The sequence below is a fragment of the Rutidosis leptorrhynchoides genome, chromosome 4 (genome assembly GCF_046630445.1).
Source record: "Rutidosis leptorrhynchoides isolate AG116_Rl617_1_P2 chromosome 4, CSIRO_AGI_Rlap_v1, whole genome shotgun sequence".
NCBI lineage: Eukaryota > Viridiplantae > Streptophyta > Magnoliopsida > Asterales > Asteraceae > Rutidosis > Rutidosis leptorrhynchoides.
In genome coordinates, this window is record NC_092336.1 from 136,029,588 (window position 1) to 136,050,296 (window position 20,709).

General features: G+C 36.1%; 1 protein-coding gene and 1 non-coding gene across 2 annotated transcripts; both read left to right on the forward strand.

Moving 5' to 3' along the window:
* Nucleotides 1-1,760: 1,760 nt before the first annotated feature.
* On the forward strand, nucleotides 1,761-1,867 carry LOC139845905 (small nucleolar RNA R71). Its single transcript, XR_011758658.1, has one exon. It is a non-coding gene; the product is annotated as a small nucleolar RNA R71 (small nucleolar RNA).
* A 3,503-nt stretch (nucleotides 1,868-5,370) lies between these two features.
* Nucleotides 5,371-7,743, forward strand: LOC139841035 (uncharacterized). Its single transcript, XM_071831270.1, has 3 exons — nucleotides 5,371-5,571; nucleotides 5,977-6,719; nucleotides 6,810-7,743. The coding sequence occupies exons 1-3, from the start codon at nucleotides 5,371-5,373 to the stop codon at nucleotides 7,741-7,743; spliced, it is 1,878 nt and encodes a 625-aa protein (XP_071687371.1).
* Nucleotides 7,744-20,709: the final 12,966 nt, after the last annotated feature.

Here is a 20,709-nt window from a genome sequence, read left to right on the forward strand (position 1 = left end):
GAACGGGTGTTGTCGCAGTTTCTTTTACGTCTTCCATTTCCTCTTCCTCTTCAGATTCCTCCTCTTCCTCTGTTTCTTCGCTGGAATCCTCTTCTTCCATTTCTGGGTCGTCTACAGACTGTGATTCGACACCCATCTCGATATCGTCGGCTGGTGGTAATGACTCATCATCGGAAGTGATCCGTCTAGTGGAAATAGCAAACATCTCTGCCTGTCCAGAAAGATCGGTTGGTAGGTCAATTTTGAAGGTAACGCTCTCCCCATGTGATCGTAAGATCATGGTTTGATTGTACACATCAATGACAGTCCTAGCCGTATTCATGAAAGGTCTTCCTAACACTATTGGGGTGTGTAGGTCTTCCTTAATATCCATTACTACGACATCCGTAGGATACAAGAATTTGTCGACTTTCACCAAGACGTTCTCAACTATGCCCTTAGGATATCGAATTGTATGATCGGCAAGTTGGATTGTCATTTTGGTTGGTGACAAGTCTCCTAACTCTAATCTCTTGTAGAGAGAGTAGGGGATTAGGTTGATACTTGCTCCTAAATCTGCTAGCGCATGAATGGTTCCAGATTGGTAGATTGAACACGGGAAAACGAATCGGCCCGTATCTCCAAGCTTAGGTGGTAGAGAGTTTCTGAGTAATGCAGAGCATTCTTCACTCAGTGAAATTTTGTTAGAGTCTGGTATCCTCTCCTTTGTAGATAGAAGCCTTCGGATGTATCTCTTCTGGTTGGGAACTTTGGACATAGTGTCCAAGAATCTTCCATCAAGTTTGAAGGAATCAAGCTTGGATGGTTCTTCTTATAGCCTTCCAGGATAAGGTATGCGAACTGGAGTTTCAGGGGTCAGCTTCTGAGTATATGTTGATTTGTTCTTGAGCCTAGTTGACCTTCTCCGTGGTTCTTCCTCTGGGATTACGGAATCCATTTGCTTTGCTTCTTCTATGTGGGGATTCTGGATAGTATTACTTAGCAATCTTCCCTGCGGTCGGGTTTCAAGGCGTTGTGATAACTGTCCGAGTTGCGTTTCCAAACTTTTGAGCAGAGCTAATTGATTTCTCATTAGTATCTCCGTCTGATCTTGTCTGGTTGCAGTTCTCTGATTTAACTGTTGTCCTTGGATGAACTGAGTTAACTGATCATCAGCTCTGAGAGTGAGGTTAGCTGCTTTTGTAATCTGGGTGGTAGGGGAATTCTCCTCAACTGGGGGACCAGTGAGTGGAAGTGGTTGATCGTAGGTCAATTGAGATTGTTGGGCTGGATAAGGTGGATAGCGATAGTGGAAAGGTTGATTGCTTTGCTGAAATTGATTAACCCTTGGTGGTTGATTGAATCCGAGATTTGGTGGACGAGCTGGGTATTGAACGTAACAGACTGAACCGTCAGGGTTTTCGTACTCAACTTGATAGTCTTCAGTAGGTTGCGGGTTGGTACAATTAACACAAGCCTGAGCTTGGTTAACCTGCTGCAGTTGCGTCTTCAATTCTCCGAGTTGCTTGGCAAGAGATTCCATCTTATCTGTGAGGGATTTGATGTCCTTCGTTTGATTGTTAAGTGCAGAGAGTGGGGCAGATGATGAAGTTGTTTCACCACTGTTCCAGTCATGATGATGCATCGTCATGTTCTCGAGCAATTCCCATGCTTCATCTGTGGTTTGGTTCATCAGATTCCCTTGAGCTGCTGCATCGATCGTCGTCCTATGATTTACCGTAAGACCATTGTAGAAGGTACAGATTTGGGCTGACCGTTCTAACTGGTGATTAGGGCACTTCTTCAGCAGGGTTTTGAAACGCTCCCATGCAGTGTAAAGATATTCATCATAACTTTGTTTGAAGTTAATGATGTCATTCTTCAGTTTGGTTTGTTTAGAAGGATGGAAATATTTAGTTAGGAATTTAGTCTCCATCTCCGTCCATGACGTGATGGAATCTTTTTCCAGTCCTTCAAACTAAGTTTGAGCATGATGAGTGAGAGAATAGGGGAACAAGTATAGCCGGACTATATCTTGTCCAATCCCTGGCTGTTTGTAGGAGTTTGAAAGAGATATGAATTTATCAAGGTGAGAATTAGGATCGTCATTCGGTAATCCATGAAACTGACAGCTATTCTGAATAAGCTGGATGATGTGATGTTTTAACTCGAACGAGTGTCCTTGAATCTCTGGAAATCTGATTGGACCTCCTCGACCTTCAATTGAGGGTTTCGTGTTTTCTGCTAAAGTAACGCGTAACGCCATTTGGTTTCTGATTCGTGCTTCCTTGCGTACTTTAGAGATTATTGCGTCTGGATCAGGTACGAATAACAATGGCCCTGGTCTAGATCGGGTTTGGGTCATACACTACATATGCCTTTTTGTTTTTAATTTTCTCAAATAAGCTAAATTATAATAAGCTAAACTAAACTAATCTAATTCTAAGGTAATCTAATTTAATCTAAGGCAATCTAAGGTAATCTAAGGTGGTCTAATCTAAGGTAAACTAGAGTAATCTAAAGTAATCTAATCTAATTAACTAACTATCCTATGGTGGAATATGTTTTTGGTTCTAGCTACTGATTCCCTGGTATTTCGGTAACAAAGTTCTGCACCAACTATTCAACAAACCAAGTGGCCAGGCCGACTACGGAGAGGCAGGATTCTTTTGGTCCCAATATAATTGGCGACTGTTCGGAAAATCCAATAACCAAGTCCGTGTATAATTGTCTTTCTTAGACACCACTAAATGCTTGTGAATAAGTTTGATTGAAAACAGTATTTCCTGATACCAGCTCCCCGACAGCGGCGCCAAAAACTAGTTAGTATCTCCTGATATGGCCGAAACGGACGGTTTTTATTTGCGCGGTGTCGTTAGGCCGTGGCTCGCCAGGATCAGCCACTCGTGGGAGAGGGTACTGTTTTAAATTTATATTTAGCGGGGCCTAAATCTTACTACTCCTTATAAGTAAGGGAAGTATGACCTAGAGTCGTATTTTTGATATATCAGTAACACCGAACCTATATTGTAGCCTAAGATAGTTAGGGAGTAGTGAATATTTATTTTGGGATTTTCTAGTTTATAAGATAGATAAAGTAAATGCGATAAAATTTGTAATTCAGAAAAGGTTAAAGTAAGTGCATACTATGACTTCATCAGTTATTCTGCCGAGATTATGGAATGCTGGCTCATGAATAGGCAGAGGCTCTGTATTCATTACACTGGTCCTAAACGCCCCTGTCATAAGACATGTCACTGGGTACTGCGTTAGGCTTGAAGATTCTGAATAGACAGCAACGTCCCTTACCCCTGACGCCTGTGCAGTCTGACTACAGGCATACACGTTCAGACGGCTCATCCAATTGAGCGACTCGGTTGGGTGACGTATTAACATTCCAAAATGGTCTAAACTTTCTTAAGCATAATAGAATACATGGTTTACCATATCCGAGAGACGTGATGTGTTTCAATGCTTTCGTTAATGATTGGTAAAAGATAGTTAGGCCCTTAAAAAGAGTTCAACCATAAAGAACACCATGGCCAAGTCAAGTCTGACTTCCATGAACACGTTCGATTATCCTAACGGTCCAATCATTTATGTGTCTAAACAAACAGTTCCTTAATTAACTAAGAATCCCTCAAGCGGGGTGCAATGCTTGAGACCGCGTTATGGTGCAGTGTACTGGTCAACACTAACCGTGTTCCATGGCCTTACTTAGCAGAGGTACAGCTTACAACAACCGCTGTGCTTCAGCGTGCACGTACGAAGTTTTTATGCTTGGTGACTACACTAGCATGGTCTAGGACCGACAATGTACTAGGGGCCTAGTCAGATGTTTCACTACGAAAGAGTCCTCAGTCGGAATCCAAAGCTCGATAGACTTACTACAACCGGTGTGCCTCGGTCGATCTTACATTGTATCCGATAGACTTCTCTTACCAAGGGGTGACACAGATAGTGTACTCTGAATCGGGGTTCGCGACTTCCCAATAACAGAGCCTATAACTACGTTCTATTAGTTGGAAAAGCGATTGAGTTTAAAGCATAATCGGAAAGCATTTCAACAGCATACACAGACCATAATATTATTTCGGCATTATAACTGCTTACATCATAGCATACACTAAAGATAACTACTCGCTAATCATGGCAATAATATCATAAAACATTATATAAGATAAAGGATAGAAGTACCAGTAGATTAAACGAGTTCCGAATACAAAAGTGACAACTTCAAGACTCTAGACCGCTCCTAATACAATCTTCAGCGTTCGCCTCTGGGTACTTAATTTCCCGCTCGGAGGTGAGAAGGCCTTGAAAGTATGACTAATATTGTACAAGAGAGAGAAAGAAGTGAATTGAAGTGTGCGTTGGAATGAATGACAAAGACCCTTTAAATAGACTTGAAAATTGCCAAATACGCCTGGCAGGCCGTTTGGCAGGCCGTATGGCAGGCCGTATGCAAGGCAGGCCGTTTGGTGGCTTGTGTGGTGGTACGTATATGGCAGGCCATTTCCATACTGAAAGGCCGTATGGCAGGCCGTTTGGCTTGCTGGTCAGCCTTGATTCCCTGGATCGTAACTTGATTTCTTGTCTTTCACCGTTTTCGCTCTAAAATCTTCGTTTTAGCTCCGATTCTCTTGATTCTTTTTGCACCGTCTTCATAATTACTTGTTCTTCAATTCTAACCGACAAAGTGGGTATTTTTCCGACAAAGTTCGAATCTTTCTTGTTTTTGGGCCTTAATACCGGGGTGAAAACGTGACTTTTTAGCCGATATCTGTGAGATTGTATCATTGTAAACAAAAAGTTTTACAATTAAATGTTAAGATTGTAATTAAACTAAAACTTCGACCAACAATAAAGACAATAAACCCCCTACCCGCATTCACCTATGAAGACAATAAAGATAAGATTTGCAAATGAAGTTGCTTAAAGTCGATTGTTCACTTTTTTTTACCATATATTTAATCCATTTTTCACCTTGAATATGATTTTTAATCCACAGGGCTCGGGTCTTGTTAATTTTAAAGGCGCTCTTCAATTAGTAAAAAGAGCCCCTTTTATATACGAAAATTTGTCTTATATATATATATATATATATATATATATATATATATATATATATATATATATATATATATATAATAGTAAGTTCAATAATACCGTAAAAATTGTAACCTTATATATAAATGGATCATATAATATATTATTAGTTTATATTTTTGTGCCCTTTTAGACTGTGGGCTCTGTGCAATTGCACACTTTGCACGCCTCAAAATCCGACCATGTTAATCTATCTAAAAGAGTCGTATTCGTTGGGCGTCCGATGGTGATGAAAATTCGAAATACTTTCATGCCTCAATCAAGATCAGAGAAAAGATAGGTATGACTGGTATAAATATTAATGACGATTGGGAGTCTGATCCTGAAAAGATAAAGGAAGCTGGTTTTGAATCCTTTTCAAACCGGTTCAAAAAGACAGAAGGTTGTCGCACTAAATATTGGAGCAGTTCCTTTACCAAACTATCGGAGGATGATAATAATTCCCTCTGTTGTACGTTCGAGAAAGAGGAAATTAAACAAGCGGTGTGGGATTGTGCATGTTCGAAAGCGCCGGGTCCGGATGGATTTAATTTCAATTTCATCAAACGCTTTTAGAGTATTTTAGAAGATGATGTGATTAAATGTGTCCAGGAATTTGCTTTTCATGGCTCCTTCTCGAGGGGTTGTAATAGTTCGTTCATCTCCCTTATCCCAAAATCAACTAATCCTATAAGTTTCAACGATTATCGTCCCATACGTTTACTCGGTTGTCTTTATAAAATTGTAGCGAAGCTCCTTGCTAATCGTCTCCAGAGGGTGCTCCCGAAGTTAATTAGCTATAATCAGTCCGCATTCTTGAAGGGCAGGCAGATTTTGGATGGAGTGTTGATCGCGAACGAAGTTATTCACTCGTTTTGAAAAGATAAATGAAATTTATTCCTTTTCAAGGTAGATTTCAAAAAGGCGTTTGACTGCGTCTGCTGGGATTTTTTAAATGATGTTATGGATCTTATGAATTTCTCTCCGAAATGGAGGAAGTGGATTTTTGGTTGTTTATCGTCTGGAAGATCGTCTGTTCTTATTCGTGGCAGCCCTACAAAGGAGTTTTCTTTAGAGAAGGGTTTAAGGCAAGGCGATCCACTCTCACCTTTTTTGTTTCTTATTGTATGCGAAGCATTGAGTGTAATGCTCAACGATGCTACGAGGCTGGGGTTTTACATGGGAGTTTCGGTTGGTAAAGACGCGGTTCACCTATCACATCTTCAAATTGCTGATGATGTCTTATTCTTTGGAGATTGGTCTCGTGGGAATATAGCTAATTTAATGGATATCATTTCATGGTTTGGCATGGCTTCCGAGCTTCGTATTAATTGGTCAAAAAGTAATTTTTTTAGCCTGGGTATTCCACAATCTGCCATTTCTGATGTTGCGCATGCTTATAACTGCTCAGCGGGCACTCTCCCATTTGTCTACTTGGGTTTACCGGTGGGCAGAAATATGAATAAAATTTCTTCTTGGGATGTAATCATCAATAAATTTATGGGAAAGTTGATCCCATGGAAGGCGAAGTTATTGTCAATCGGTGGTAGGCTCACCCTAATAAAATCGGTGCTAACCAATATTCCATTATATTTTATGTCATTATTTAGAGCTCCAACCAATGTGATTAATAAGTTAGAGGCCATTCGAAGGCATTTCCTATAGGGTCATAACGGCAACAGAAGGATATCCTGGATTAATTGGAATCACATTTTAAAAAGCAAAGTCTGTGGTGGTCTCAGTATTGGTTCTCTAAAGGTAAAAAATTTGAACCTTCTAGCAAAATGGTGGTGGCACTTAAAACGAGAAAAGGACGTGCTATGGGCGAAGATCATAAAGTCTATCTATGGATCGAATGGAGGTCTGAGTGATAATTCTATTGCCTGCTCTTCTTCAATATGGAATTCGGTTGTCAAGAGCGGCTCGGTTATTGATAAAGCTGGTGTTCCCTTCACTACCTCCATTATTTGTAAGCTCGAAAATGGTCAGAATACAATGTTTTGGCACGACGTTTGGATCCCAGATTCGTTACAACCCCTGAAAGATTTATTTCCTAGGTTGTACGCGCTTGATAGTGATCGTGGTGTGAGTGTTGCCAATCGAACGGTTAATGCGACTGATGGGTTAAAAGGAAATTGGAATTGGCGTAATAATATCCGGGGTAGAACTCATGATGAACTTGCTAACCTTGATGATATCTTGGCTTTATGTTCTTCAACATCCACAAATGATGACTGTTGGTCATGGAGACTAAGTTCTAAAGGTATTTTCAAGGTTCATATTCTTTCAGCTTTAATTGACAATGAATTGATGGGTTGTGATTCCCGTCCTATCATTGTGTATTCATGGCCAACGTGTATTCCTCAAAAGATTAATATCTTTGCTTGGCGATTATTGCATAATGCTTTGGCTACTCGTACTAACCTAGAAAAAAGAGGGGTGACCATCACATCATCTCAGTGTCCGTTTTGTGATGGGAACCAGGAAGTTATCGATCACATCTTTGTGGACTGCAAGTTCATTGTTCCGCTTTGGAGAAACGTTATATCATGGTGGCAAATTAAAGATTCGATACCGAATGGTTTAAACAATGCTATGAGCGTTGCTAGTTACCGTTTCGATTCTGGTAATGCTAGTATATTTTTTTTGCGACAAGGATCGTTCTCATGTGGCTGATTTGGAGCTGGCGTAACAAGCTTGTTCACGCTCCCGTAGATTCGAGACAATCTATCCTCAACGAAGACATCATGGTGAAGCTCAAGGCCCTTTCTTTTTTATGGATCAATAATCGATCCAAAATGGTTCAAGGAGATTTTGATACTTGGTGTAGGAACCCTGTTAGCACAATAATCTAATGCATTCTTTTGGTGTTTTTGCTTTGTTGTTTTTTAGCTTTTTCAAGCTTGTTGTAGCTCTTTTGTTGGGTTCTTTTTGTATGTTTCGTCCGCTCCTTGTGGGCTCTTAATGATTCATTCATCAGCTTTCCAAAAAAAAAAAAATGAAACATGTTACTCGGTAATTTTCTTACATTAAATATTCACAAAAATGTCTTTTTTTAAGATCTTGGACACAAATAAAAATATTTGAAGTAAAGTTTAAAAAATAGTAATTTTACACTTATGATACGGAAGAGCATTTATATACCGAAGAAGTTCAATTTATTTTGATAAATGTGGTTTTCCTCTAACAAACAAATAGAAACATTAATGGGAAATTCATTTGTCGTTCGGTCTTGGTTCGAAACATTAAGCTCAAGACTCTACTTTGGGCCACAAATCTCAATCTTTGCAACGGTTTTCAATCTTATGTGTGGATGGACAATCCGGCTTTATTATGTTTTTAGTTTATTTCTTCTTGTATCTTTCATTTGGGCCGAGTTCAATCCGCCTTTGTAATGTTCGTATCTTCATTGTTTTGATGAAGATCTCTCAATTTATAAAATTCTCTTTTTCGCCTTAAAAAAAGAAAAAAAAAATACAAATAGAAATATACATGTCATTATGAAGTTTAGGATGTTGTCATTTTGACTAATTAAAAATAATGCAGGTAGTTTGGATTATTTTAGCATGATTTGACCTTAACTAAGGATGAGATGATGGATGTGAGATCATGAAATGCAACTTAACTAAGCTATAATATTGGTGGAACCAATCATATTATAGGCCAAGAAGGTCATACCCTTTTGTGGGCCATGTAGAATGGAAATGATGGTTGTATGGAATAAATCCTTCTGTAATTGCACCAATTGGGCTCCATTAATTCCATATGCTAATGCTTATGCTATTTGTTAAGTTGGCTTTATTCGGTTCAAAGCTGAAAAGAAAGATATATTTATACAAATTTTCGATAAATGTTATATTCTTTCCGTTTCAAATATACTATTCTCGAATAAAAACCACACAATCTAAAAAATACAATTATTGTATTGTAGTTTTTGTTCTCCCTTGCATTTTACTTATAATTTATCTTTAAACTATGATAATATAAAAATTTTACCTCATTATTTTTCTTTAAAAAAAAAAAATGAATATATAAAAAACCATCCAGCCTGGGTGGCCACCAAGACTTTCAATGAAGCAAGAGGTCACGGGTTCGATTCCCTTCAAGGCAAAATACCTTGGGGCGAGCTCCATTTGGTGACTGATTGACTAGAGGATGCTTTACCTGGTAGCGGTGGAGGTCTGGCTTGCCGTTTACCCGGGGTTTACCAACTAGAGGGGAGCCATTATGGCTCGTCGCTAGGGGGGTTCCTCGTAAAAAAAAAATGATTATATAAAAACTTTACCTCATTATTTTTATCTATTTATTGTGAGAACAATTGATTTAGAACATTCTATAAAGAAATGGTGAATAATTAATATATATATAATGGAAGGAGTAATTGTCATCGATTTGTACGATATTATAAAAAAAAATAAAAAATTATACACCGTTATTTAGTACTCCGTCTAGTACAACATTAAAACATGAGCGATGAGGTATTAATGTTTTTGATTGCGTACAATCCATACAATATTACATAATAAATTAATAAGCATGAGTGTTTCTTAAATAGGTGAAACTCATTCCTTGTGTTGCAGCAATCTAGCTCGGTTTTTACACTTAAGGTAAACCCTATTTCTAATCTTTAGTGTTTATTTGGATTTAGGGTTAGAGTTTGGGTTGGTGATGGGGTACAAACCCCATTTCTTGTAAAATTTGGGGGTTCTGGTGTATAATTTGGGTATGTAAACCCTATTGTTATAGTCTAGGGTTTGATGATGAATTTGATTACTTGAGTATTAAAATTCTGCATAATCACTAAAACACTTGTGTATTAATGATTACGTTGTTGTTTAGAACTTGTTGTTCGTTAAATTTAGGTGTTGACTTTGAAATGGGTCAAATTGATGTTTTGAAACTTGTTTTGGGAAAATGAGTATTAAGTACTTAGAATTTGTGTTAATTGGTGAATTAGAGGCAAAATCACTAGCCATTAGTGATTATTGGTGTTTTGACTTAGTGTTAAGTTTGGTCAAGTGTAAAATGTATAGAAATTGCACTTGAAGGTCATAAGTGTTTGTTATACTCAACTTGTATGTTCAGTTAATTTATTTGGAATGTAATAGGTGTTTTACATTGTTGATCGTGGACTTCAAGAATTGCATTCATCAAGCATTTAAAATGATTAGAATGATTATATGTATGTGTACATGAATTGCGGGTGATGTGATAATAGTGGTATCCGTGTGCTGGATTCACTTAACTTCATGCATTCAAGACCACATAGTGTTATGGTATATGTCGTGCGTTGGTAACACCATATGTCGTTTATTCGACAAGTGCGAGAATGGTAGTGGTGACCGATCGTCGGATCACTTCACGTCGTGCGTTGACGGGCCCATCGATGATTAGTTATATATTGTCCGTTGTCAGTGGAGGAAGATAGTGATACCTAGAGGGGGTATCCGCCCCACCTGGATTTAATGGAGGGGGGATTTTACACTAAAAAACAATTTTTTTTACCAAAAAATAAGGTTTTTTTTAGTGTTTACCCATGCTGACAATGAAAAATTTATTAAATTTTTACAACCGCCCCATCTGTATCCGGGTTCAAGTTCCGCCACTGTCCGTTGTATAGACACTAATGGTTGTGCATTTACCATCCCCAATGATTATAGTAACCATATTGTGTGTGTTGTTTATTTTAGTATTAAATCTTGTGGATACATGCTATTTGCGTTGCTAGCTTTGTATGCGTTATATACTTATATGTGTAACTGTATGGAAGTAAGGTGACTTATGTATGTATGTATGTATGTATGTATGTATGTATGTATGTATGTATGTATGTATATAATTATTGCATTCACTATGCGTTATACTTACCTTCGTTGTTGTTTACCTTTTTATAGGTAACGGTTGATGTGGTGAAGACATCTAGCCTTAGACTAGATACTTAGACATTGCTTTAGTTAATGGCGAATTTGCTCGCTGATCACTGGACTCTAGTTAGAGATAGATAATCCCCGAGATCATACTCTTGGTATCAGGTTGCGTTATTGAGTATTAACACGTGTATCTATGTAATTGGGTCAAAATTACTCGTGGTTGTTGTAACGGGTCATTAGTTTCCCAACAGTCGTTATGATTTAATAAATTTTTTGTCGTGTTGTTAAGACATTGTGTAAATGATTAAAACGGGCTTTACACCTATTTGGAGACTTGTTAATATTTTGATAATGGGTCAAACTTGATTTTGTTTCAAATGGTGCAGGCATGTCGCCTGCATTACTGCACGCCGCGCAGTTTGGAAGGGCGTCGCACACTATAACATCAAGTGGGACAAAAAGCTACAACTTTTGTTGAGACTATTTTCAGTAGTACTGCGTGCCGCGCAGGCTTTGGCGCGCTGCGTAATAACACATGGTTTGGATAAGTCACAATCTTGTAAAGAAATCTTGGTCGTTTTCGAAAACGGGTGGTGGTCGTTTCTAGTGGTGTCTCGAAAGAATAGTCGGACGTGGTTGTTGGATTTACCAAGCATTATATTGACCAAAAGGATCACACTTCTCCGCTAGTTCTGCCTGACCGTTTATCTTGGATAATAAATTGTGTAAAACCCTTCACTACCTAGATCACCTAACTTGACACACATCTGTTTCAATTCAGACAATTTAAAAGAACGAGCATAAGTCTTACTTTAAACTATTAACCTTAGGATTAATATAGAGGGTTGATTACGGCCCCAACCATATAAGTAATAAAATTTACCACCCACAGATGTCATGACTCTAACTCGCTTGCGAGATACATGAAGGATGTTAACCAATCCTTCTTAACAAGACGACGAATACCCATTTGTTATTCTGGTTTCGGACGATTTTATCTGGTGGGGTTCTTTTGGTTCCTAGGCTCTTGAACTTGCAGGCCATCGTGCTTGGTTGGTGGCCGCTATTTTTTCTTCTGACCGGCTTCCTTTTGGCCGAAGTGGTGTTGTTCCACCATGTTGTCTTCGTTGATTTTTTTTCATACATGACGTTCTATTGCTTAGGGATTTGGTCGTGGGCTGAGTTTGATGTTAGCCGGATCTATTTTCCAAGTTGGTTTATCGACGACCCTCCAATGGGTTACTGACGGTTCGTTTGTTGCGGTAACGGTCAGAGTCTCCCGCTCGTTGGTGCTTGTTTTCTGTGTCGGCATTGTAGGCACTTTAACTTGTCATTTGTTTTCCGCCATGTTGGTAGGACATTTCCTTTAGATTTTTTTTTTTTTTTTTTTTTTTTTTTTTTATATCAGTTTGGTATCACCCAGGGGAGACTTAACCACCCACGCGTTCATCTCCCGTAGTTGCATAACCCTCCCTCAACTACTGCCCTGGAGGACGTCCAGACCAATTCAAGGGTATGGCGGGTAAAACCCCCTCCCCGCTGCCCCCGCACTAAGCGTAAGGCGACCTGGGTGGATACTTCAGGTCAGAGATAACGTTGAGTGCAATATTGCAGATCAGTAGAGTCGAACTCCTGACCTCTCGCTAAGAGAGGCAGACCACTGCCAGATGAGCTACAGTTGTGTCGTGTGTTAGTTAGGTTTGGTTGTATTTCGATTGTACTTATTGATCTCCAGATACGTTATAATGTTATTAAATTTTTTTGAAGAAAAAGAGACATTCGTCTTCTGCAAATGGGTTCACACTCTATTACAAAGTTTTTATCAAGTATAAGTCATATAGACTTATTTATTTATTATTATTCTTTTTTTTTAGATAGACTTCATTTTTCGTACGATGAACAAAGATATCATTATACTAATTAATATGTAAAAATTACTCAAATCGAATGTTTACAAGTCATCGAGACTTGATAATGACGTAATATTGGCCTTTAAAATTGGGTTTTTAGAAATTTTAATCTTCTTAAACTTTGAAACAAAAGTTTTTACTTTTTATGTAATAATTTTGAGATCATATACACTTTTGAGTAGATTATTTAGAGAGTAAAGTTAGGAGGCAACAATGTGGTTTGACTAGAGTAGGGGATGCAAATGGTATAGTAGTGTATAGTGTTTTTCCTTATACAACACTAAGAAACAACTGTAACTGTACTGGAGTTATTCCTGCAAAGGCTATATTTATAAGATTTTGGAAACACACCTCGTCTCTTTAAGGTGACCAAACACATAATTGACAGAATAAAGCTAATTTTTCACTCATTCTATATTTATATAAAAAAGAAACTATTGTAGTAATTACTTATAGTTAAAACAAATCATATTAGAGAAATTTCACAATTCAATCACGATGGGCAGAAAAATAAACCTTCCGTGCCAATTCTTGTGACGATCGCTCCAAATCCATATGGACGAACACGTCATTCATTGATTTCATTGCGAGGTATTTGACCTCTATATGATACGTTTTGTAAACATTGCATTCTTTTGAAAAGGCACACCATAAATGAATATTTAAATCAAAGGTTTACGACATCTGATGATTTCTACATATAAACAATCACCGTATATAATAGTTTACAATAGTACTTCCGTTGACAATGCAGTCAAAATAAGGTACATGATGATGAATTGGTGAATGCAACGTTTTCTTGAAAAATATGCCATATAAGACTCCATGCACATAGCTTGTCTATCATATAAGCAAACAGCGGAAGACTTCTAGGGAACCTGAGAATAAACATGCTAACAAGTGCCAACACAAAAGTTGGTGAGTTCATAGTTTGTATGTTTCGCATAATCTGTATATAAAGATGGATCACAAGATTTCAGTTGTTTCATCCAGAAACGTTTATCAAAATATTCTACGAAATTGAACACCTTGTTAACTAAACTTAACGTATATATAATTTGTACCCTTTGTATAATCATCTTAATAATACACGCAAACCAACGTGTACGCTTCTCAAATAGCATACGTCCGTTAAAAGGCTAGTGCTCTAGCTCGGACGGGGATATCAAGCCCTATGGATCCATATACAATTATTCGCGCCCACCAGTCCATATCCTATGTACTGGCAGCTACTAGTTACCAAAGCTAAAGGATTTTCGGTTTAACTCAGTGTAGAATTTAGTATGTACTTGTGTCTTATTGCGTTTAAAATAAATTGCATGTATTCTCAGCCCAAAAATATTTAAAGTATTTAAAAAGGGATCTATAAACTCACCTTAGCAGCACATAAAGTTGTTCATCGTAATGTGACCGAAACTCGGTATATCAAATAATCGTAGATCTCAACCTAGAGAACATATGTTGGTCAATAAATGTCTATCAAGCTAGGTCAGGTCATAGTTTATCACAATCCTAATGCTCGAAATTGACATACAAAAGTTATTCAAAGTTGTTTCAAAAACTCAATTTTGACAATAGTTCAACAAACGAGACGTACCTTATATAAGGATTCATTTACTCGGTTGGTAATATTCAAAAATCCATTTTATCAATCTCGTAAACAAGTTGTTTAAGTATTAATTGCAGATTCAAAAAGCAATTCCAATTAATGTCAATTATAATTTAGTTGACCATATCTTTTGATTCGTTCCTCGAAACTATTCGATATCTAAATGAAAAGTTATTGATTTTTCGCCAGCTTTCCGAAAACATGTATATCATATACCTTTTACCCGTAATATATGTATTTAATTCGTGATTTATTATAAACTGTTTAACGACAAAATTTAGCATACAAGCATGTATAAATATATACACTCGAGCACTAGTATGTATACACTATTAATTTATAAAATATATAATATAAATGCTTACGTATTAATATTGAGATTCAATATTGTAGAAAAGTACGTAGACGTAACGGAGATGATAAACACTAAGTTTGATTAACAATTATACCCCCGAACATTACCCATAACCTCCTTGGCAATAACCCATAATTTCCTTAGCTTTAATTCACTCGAAAATTATTTTTAAAATCGTTTGAACATGACCTCGTCGTAGTATTTTATGTATAATACTAATAAAAATAATATTAATACTACTGATAATAATAAGATTAATAGTAATATTAATCTTTAATAATAATAATAATTATAATAATTATAATAATAATATTAATAATAATAATAATAATAATAATAATAATAATAATAATTGTAGTGACCCGAACTTTTCCATATTTATATATATTAATTGAGATTGATATTTACATGATTAAATGTTTCCAACATGTTAAGCAATCAAACTTGTTAAGACTTGATTAATTGAAATATGTTTCATATAGACAATTGACCACCCAAGTTGATCGGTGATTCACGAACGTTAAAACTTGTAAAAACTATATGATGACATATATATGGATATATATATATATATATAGTTAACATGATAATATGATAAGAAAACATATCATAAAGTATATTAACAATGAACTACATATGTAAAAACAAGACTACTAACTTAATGATTTTTAAACGAGACATATATGTAACGATTATCGTTGTAAAGACATTTAATGTATATATATCATATTAAGAGATATTCATACATGATAATATCATGATAATATAATAATTTAAAATCTCATTTGATATTATAAACATTGGGTTAACAACATTTAACAAGATCGTTAACCTAAAGGTTTCAAAACAACACTTTCATGTAACGACTAACGATGACTTAACGACTCAGTTAAAATGTATATACATGTAGTGTTTTAATATGTATTTATACACTTTTGAAAGACTTCAATACACTTATCAAAATACTTCTACTTAACAAAAATGCTTACAATTACATCCTCGTTCAGTTTCATCAACAATTCTACTCGTATGCACCCGTATTCGTACTCGTACAATACACAGCTTTTAGATGTATGTACTATTGGTATATACACTTCAATGATCAGCTCTTAGCAGCCCATGTGAGTCACCTAACACATGTGGGAACCATCATTTGGCAACTAGCATGAAATATCTCATAAAATTACAAAAATATGAGTAATCATTCATGACTTATTTACATGAAAACAAAATTACATATCCTTTATATCTAATCCATACACCAACGACCAAAAACACCTACAAACACTTTCATTCTTCAATTTTCTTCATCTAATTGATCTCTCTCAAGTTCTATCTTCAAGTTCTAAGTGTTCTTCATAAATTCCAAAAGTTCTAGTTTCATAAAATCAAGAATACTTTCAAGTTTGCTAGCTCACTTCCAATCTTGTAAGGTGATCATCCAACCTCAAGAAATCTTTGTTTCTTACAGTAGGTTATCATTCTAATACAAGGTAATAATCATATTCAAACTTTGGTTCAATTTCTATAACTATAACAATCTTATTTCAAGTGATGATCTTACTTGAACTTGTTTTCGTGTCATGATTCTGCTTCAAGAACTTCGAGCCATCCAAGGATCCATTGAAGCTAGATCCATTTTTCTCTTTTCCAGTAGGTTTATCCAAGGAAATTAAGGTAGTAATGATGTTCATAACATCATTCGATTCATACATATAAAGCTATCTTATTCGAAGGTTTAAACTTGTAATCACTAGAACATAGTTTAGTTAATTCTAAACTTGTTCGCAAACAAAAGTTAATCCTTCTAACTTGACTTTTAAAATCAACTAAACACATGTTCTATATCTATATGATATGCTAACTTAATGATTTAAAACCTGGAAACACGAAAAACACCGTAAAACCGGATTTACGCCGTCGTAGTAACACCGCGGGCTGTTTTGGGTTAGTTAATTAAAAACTATGATAAACTTTGATTTAAAAGTTGTTATTCTGAGAAAATGATTTTTATTATGAACATGAAACTATATCCAAAAATTATGGTTAAACTCAAAGTGGAAGTATGTTTTCTAAAATGGTCATCTAGACGTCGTTCTTTCGACTGAAATGACTACCTTTACAAAAACGACTTGTAACTTATTTTTCCGACTATAAACCTATACTTTTTCTGTTTAGATTCATAAAATAGAGTTCAATATGAAACCATAGCAATTTGATTCACTCAAAACGGATTTAAAATGAAGAAGTTATGGGTAAAACAAGATTGGATAATTTTTCTCATTTTAGCTACGTGAAAATTGGTAACAAATCTATTCCAACCATAACTTAATCAACTTGTATTGTATATTATGTAATCTTGAGATACCATAGACACGTATACAATGTTTCGACCTATCATGTCGACACATCTATATATATTTCGGAACAACCATAGACACTCTATATGTGAATGTTGGAGTTAGCTATACAGGGTTGAGGTTGATTCCAAAATATATATAGTTTGAGTTGTGATCAATACTGAGATACGTATACACTGGATCGTGGATTGATTCAAGATAATATTTATCGATTTATTTCTGTACATCTAACTGTGGACAACTAGTTATAGGTTACTAACGAGGACAGCTGACTTAATAAACTTAAAACATCAAAATATATTAAAAGTGTTGTAAATATATTTTGAACATACTTTAATATATATGTATATATTGTTATAGGTTCGTGAATCAACAGTGGCCAAGTCTTACTTCCCGACGAAGTAAAAATCTGTGAAAGTGAGTTATAGTCCCACTTTTAAAATCTAATATTTTTGGGATGAGAATACATGCAGGTTTTATAAATGATTTACAAAATAGACACAAGTACGTGAAACTACATTCTATGGTTGAATTATCGAAATCGAATATGCCCCTTTTTATTAAGTCTGGTAATCTAAGAATTAGGGAACAGACACCCTAATTGACGCGAATCCTAAAGATAGATCTATTGGGCTTAACAAACCCCATCCAAAGTACCGGATGCTTTAGTACTTCGAAATTTATATCATATCCGAAGGGTGTCCCGGAATGATGGGGATATTCTTATATATGCATCTTGTTAATGTCGGTTACCAGGTGTTCACCATATGAATGATTTTTATCTCTATGTATGGGATGTGTATTGAAATATGAAATCTTGTGGTCTATTATTATGATTTGATATATATAGGTTAAACCTATAACTCACCAACATTTTTGTTGACGTTTTAAGCATGTTTATTCTCAGGTGATTATTAAGAGCTTCCGCTGTCGCATACTTAAATAAGGACAAGATTTGGAGTCCATGTTTGTATGATATTGTGTAAAAACTGCATTCAAGAAACTTATTTTGTTGTAACATATTTGTATTGTAAACCATTATGTAATGGTCGTGTGTAAACAGGATATTTTAGATTATCATTATTTGATAATCTACGTAAAGCTTTTTAAACCTTTATTGATGAAATAAAGGTTATGGTTTGTTTTAAAATGAATGCAGTCTTTGAAAAACGTCTCATATAGAGCTCAAAACCTCGCAACGAAATCAATTAATATGGAACGTTTTTAATCAATAAGAACGGGACATTTCAGTTGGTATCCGAGCGTTGGTCTTAGAGAACCAGAAAATTTGCATTAGTGTGTCTTATTGAGTTTGTTAGGATGCATTAGTGAGTCTGGACTTCGACCGTGTTTTCTTTAAAAATGATTGCTTAACATTTTTGTTGGAAACTATATATTTTTAACATATGAATATTATGTGATATATTAATCTCTTAACGTGTTTGATATTATGTGATAGATGTCTACCTCTAGAACAAGTCCCATTGACTCACCTAATAATAATGAAGAGTCAAATGTAAATTGGAATGATTTGTGGACTGATTCACAAGTTCCCGAAGAGGAACCGGAAGAAGAGTCGGAACCGGAAGAAGAATCGGAACCGGAAGAAGAATCGGAACCGGATGAAGAAATAGAACCGGTGGGGGAAATAATAAAACGGTTAAGTAAAAGAAAATCCTCAACCAACCGACCAAAGTTAATTATGGTCAATGGTGTTTCCGCCAAGGAAGCAAAATATTGGGAGGATTACCAATTCTCCGATGAATCGGATTCCGACGAGAATTCCGATGATGTTATAGAAATTACCCCAACTGAATTTAAAAAGGCAAAAGAAAATAATAAGGGAAAGGGCATAAAAATAGAGAAATCTAATTCCAACCCCGATGAACTTTATATGTATCGTCAACCCCCGAAGTCCTTAAGTTGTAACAATGACCCGGGAACCTCTAAACCACCAGGTTTTTCTAAACCAATGTGGACAATGACGGCTCGTATTAGGGGAACATTATATATCCCTAGAAACTTGGCAAAACGAACCAAAACCGAAGAAGAAGAAACGAGCGAGTCGGAATAAGATAGTTGTATTCGCGTGGTGTAATATATGTAATATAGTGTTCTTATGCTTTATGATATATGTAAAAATTGCTTGTATTAATAAGTATTTTTTTATGAATCTAACTCTTGTCTATTTTACAGTTTAAAAACACAAAATGGATAGACAACCCAATATTTTAAGAGACCTACCCGGAGACATGATTGATGAAATCTTGTCTAGAGTCGGCCAGAATTCTTCGGCACAACTATTTAAGGCGAGATCAGTTTGTAAGACATTCGAAGAACGTTCCAAGAATGTCTTGGTTTATAAGAGACTTTCGTTTGAAAGATGGGGGATATCACATTGGGAAACCCATAAGTTACGATGTGTTTACTTTGACGCATATATTGCGGGGAACCCAAATGCTATTTTACGCAATGGGTTAAGAAATTATTTTGACTCAATATATCCGAATATTGGACTTCGTGATTTAGAAAAAGCGGCTAACATGCAACATAAAGAAGCATGTTATGCTTACGGATTAGTAATGTTCGCTTCTCACCAAAGTGAGAACAAGAACATCGGGCTACAACTATTAAACAAAACGTTTCCACAAGTGACGGAGTCGGTAATTGGGGTAAGAAATGAGGTTTTTAGATTATTACGGGACTGTTGGACATTACGTAACCCTCGTCCCTTTGATGATGTTACAACACGCTGTCTTATCAACGGCCATAACGGTTATGTTGCACAAGACCAAGGATGGGAAGTAGTCCTAGTAAAACGAGAATGCATAACTTGTTTCTGGACGTATGAATTACGTGTCTTTATTGCCTTTGCTGAACGACTTGTGTACTAGCTAGAATTGTCTTCACAACTATCTTGTATCAAAGTTATTGTGTGCTATATTTCATGCTTTATGTAAAATAAGCGGTATTGTAAGTTTGTAAAATATTGTATAAAAGTTTGAACGCGAAATATTATTATAATCAGTTTTTCATATAGAATTGTAGTAGTTGAATTGTATATTAGCTACTAAGTATGAACTTAACGGGTAGGTACTACCCGAATTTAAACTTATAAAACGCTAATATGAAGAAAAAGCTTTTATAAATGAGTTCATATTATGCTACGAAATACTATTAACTACTCTTAATATTCTGTATGATTAACTTGTTCCATTTAACTATTTTGAAGGAAATGGCACCGACTACTCGACACACCGTGAATATGAATGAAGAGGAATTCCGTACTTTTCTAGCTTCAAACATAGCCGCAGTACAGGCTGCGCTACATACCAACAATAACCTTGGATCTAGCAGTACAGGAAATCGTGTAGGATGCACCTACAAAGAATTCACTGCCTGCAAACCTTTGGAATTTGATGGAACCGAAGGACCGATCGGATTGAAACGGTGGACAGAGAAGGTTGAATCGGTGTTTGCCATAAGTAAGTGTACTGAAGAGGACAAAGTGAAGTACGCTACGCATACCTTCACAGGT

What these genes read in the sequence shown, in the direction of transcription:
- LOC139841035 (XM_071831270.1), top strand. Translation starts at nt 5,371, where the DNA reads ATGACTGGTATAAATATTAATGACGATTGGGAGTCTGATCCTGAAAAG. An exon ending in AAGAGGAAATTAAACAAGCG is followed by an intron (nt 5,572 to 5,976) that starts GTGTGGGATTGT and finishes TTCCTTTTCAAG; the next exon opens with GTAGATTTCAAAAAGGCGTT. An exon ending in AAGTTAGAGGCCATTCGAAG is followed by an intron (nt 6,720 to 6,809) that starts GCATTTCCTATA and finishes TGGTGGTCTCAG; the next exon opens with TATTGGTTCTCTAAAGGTAA.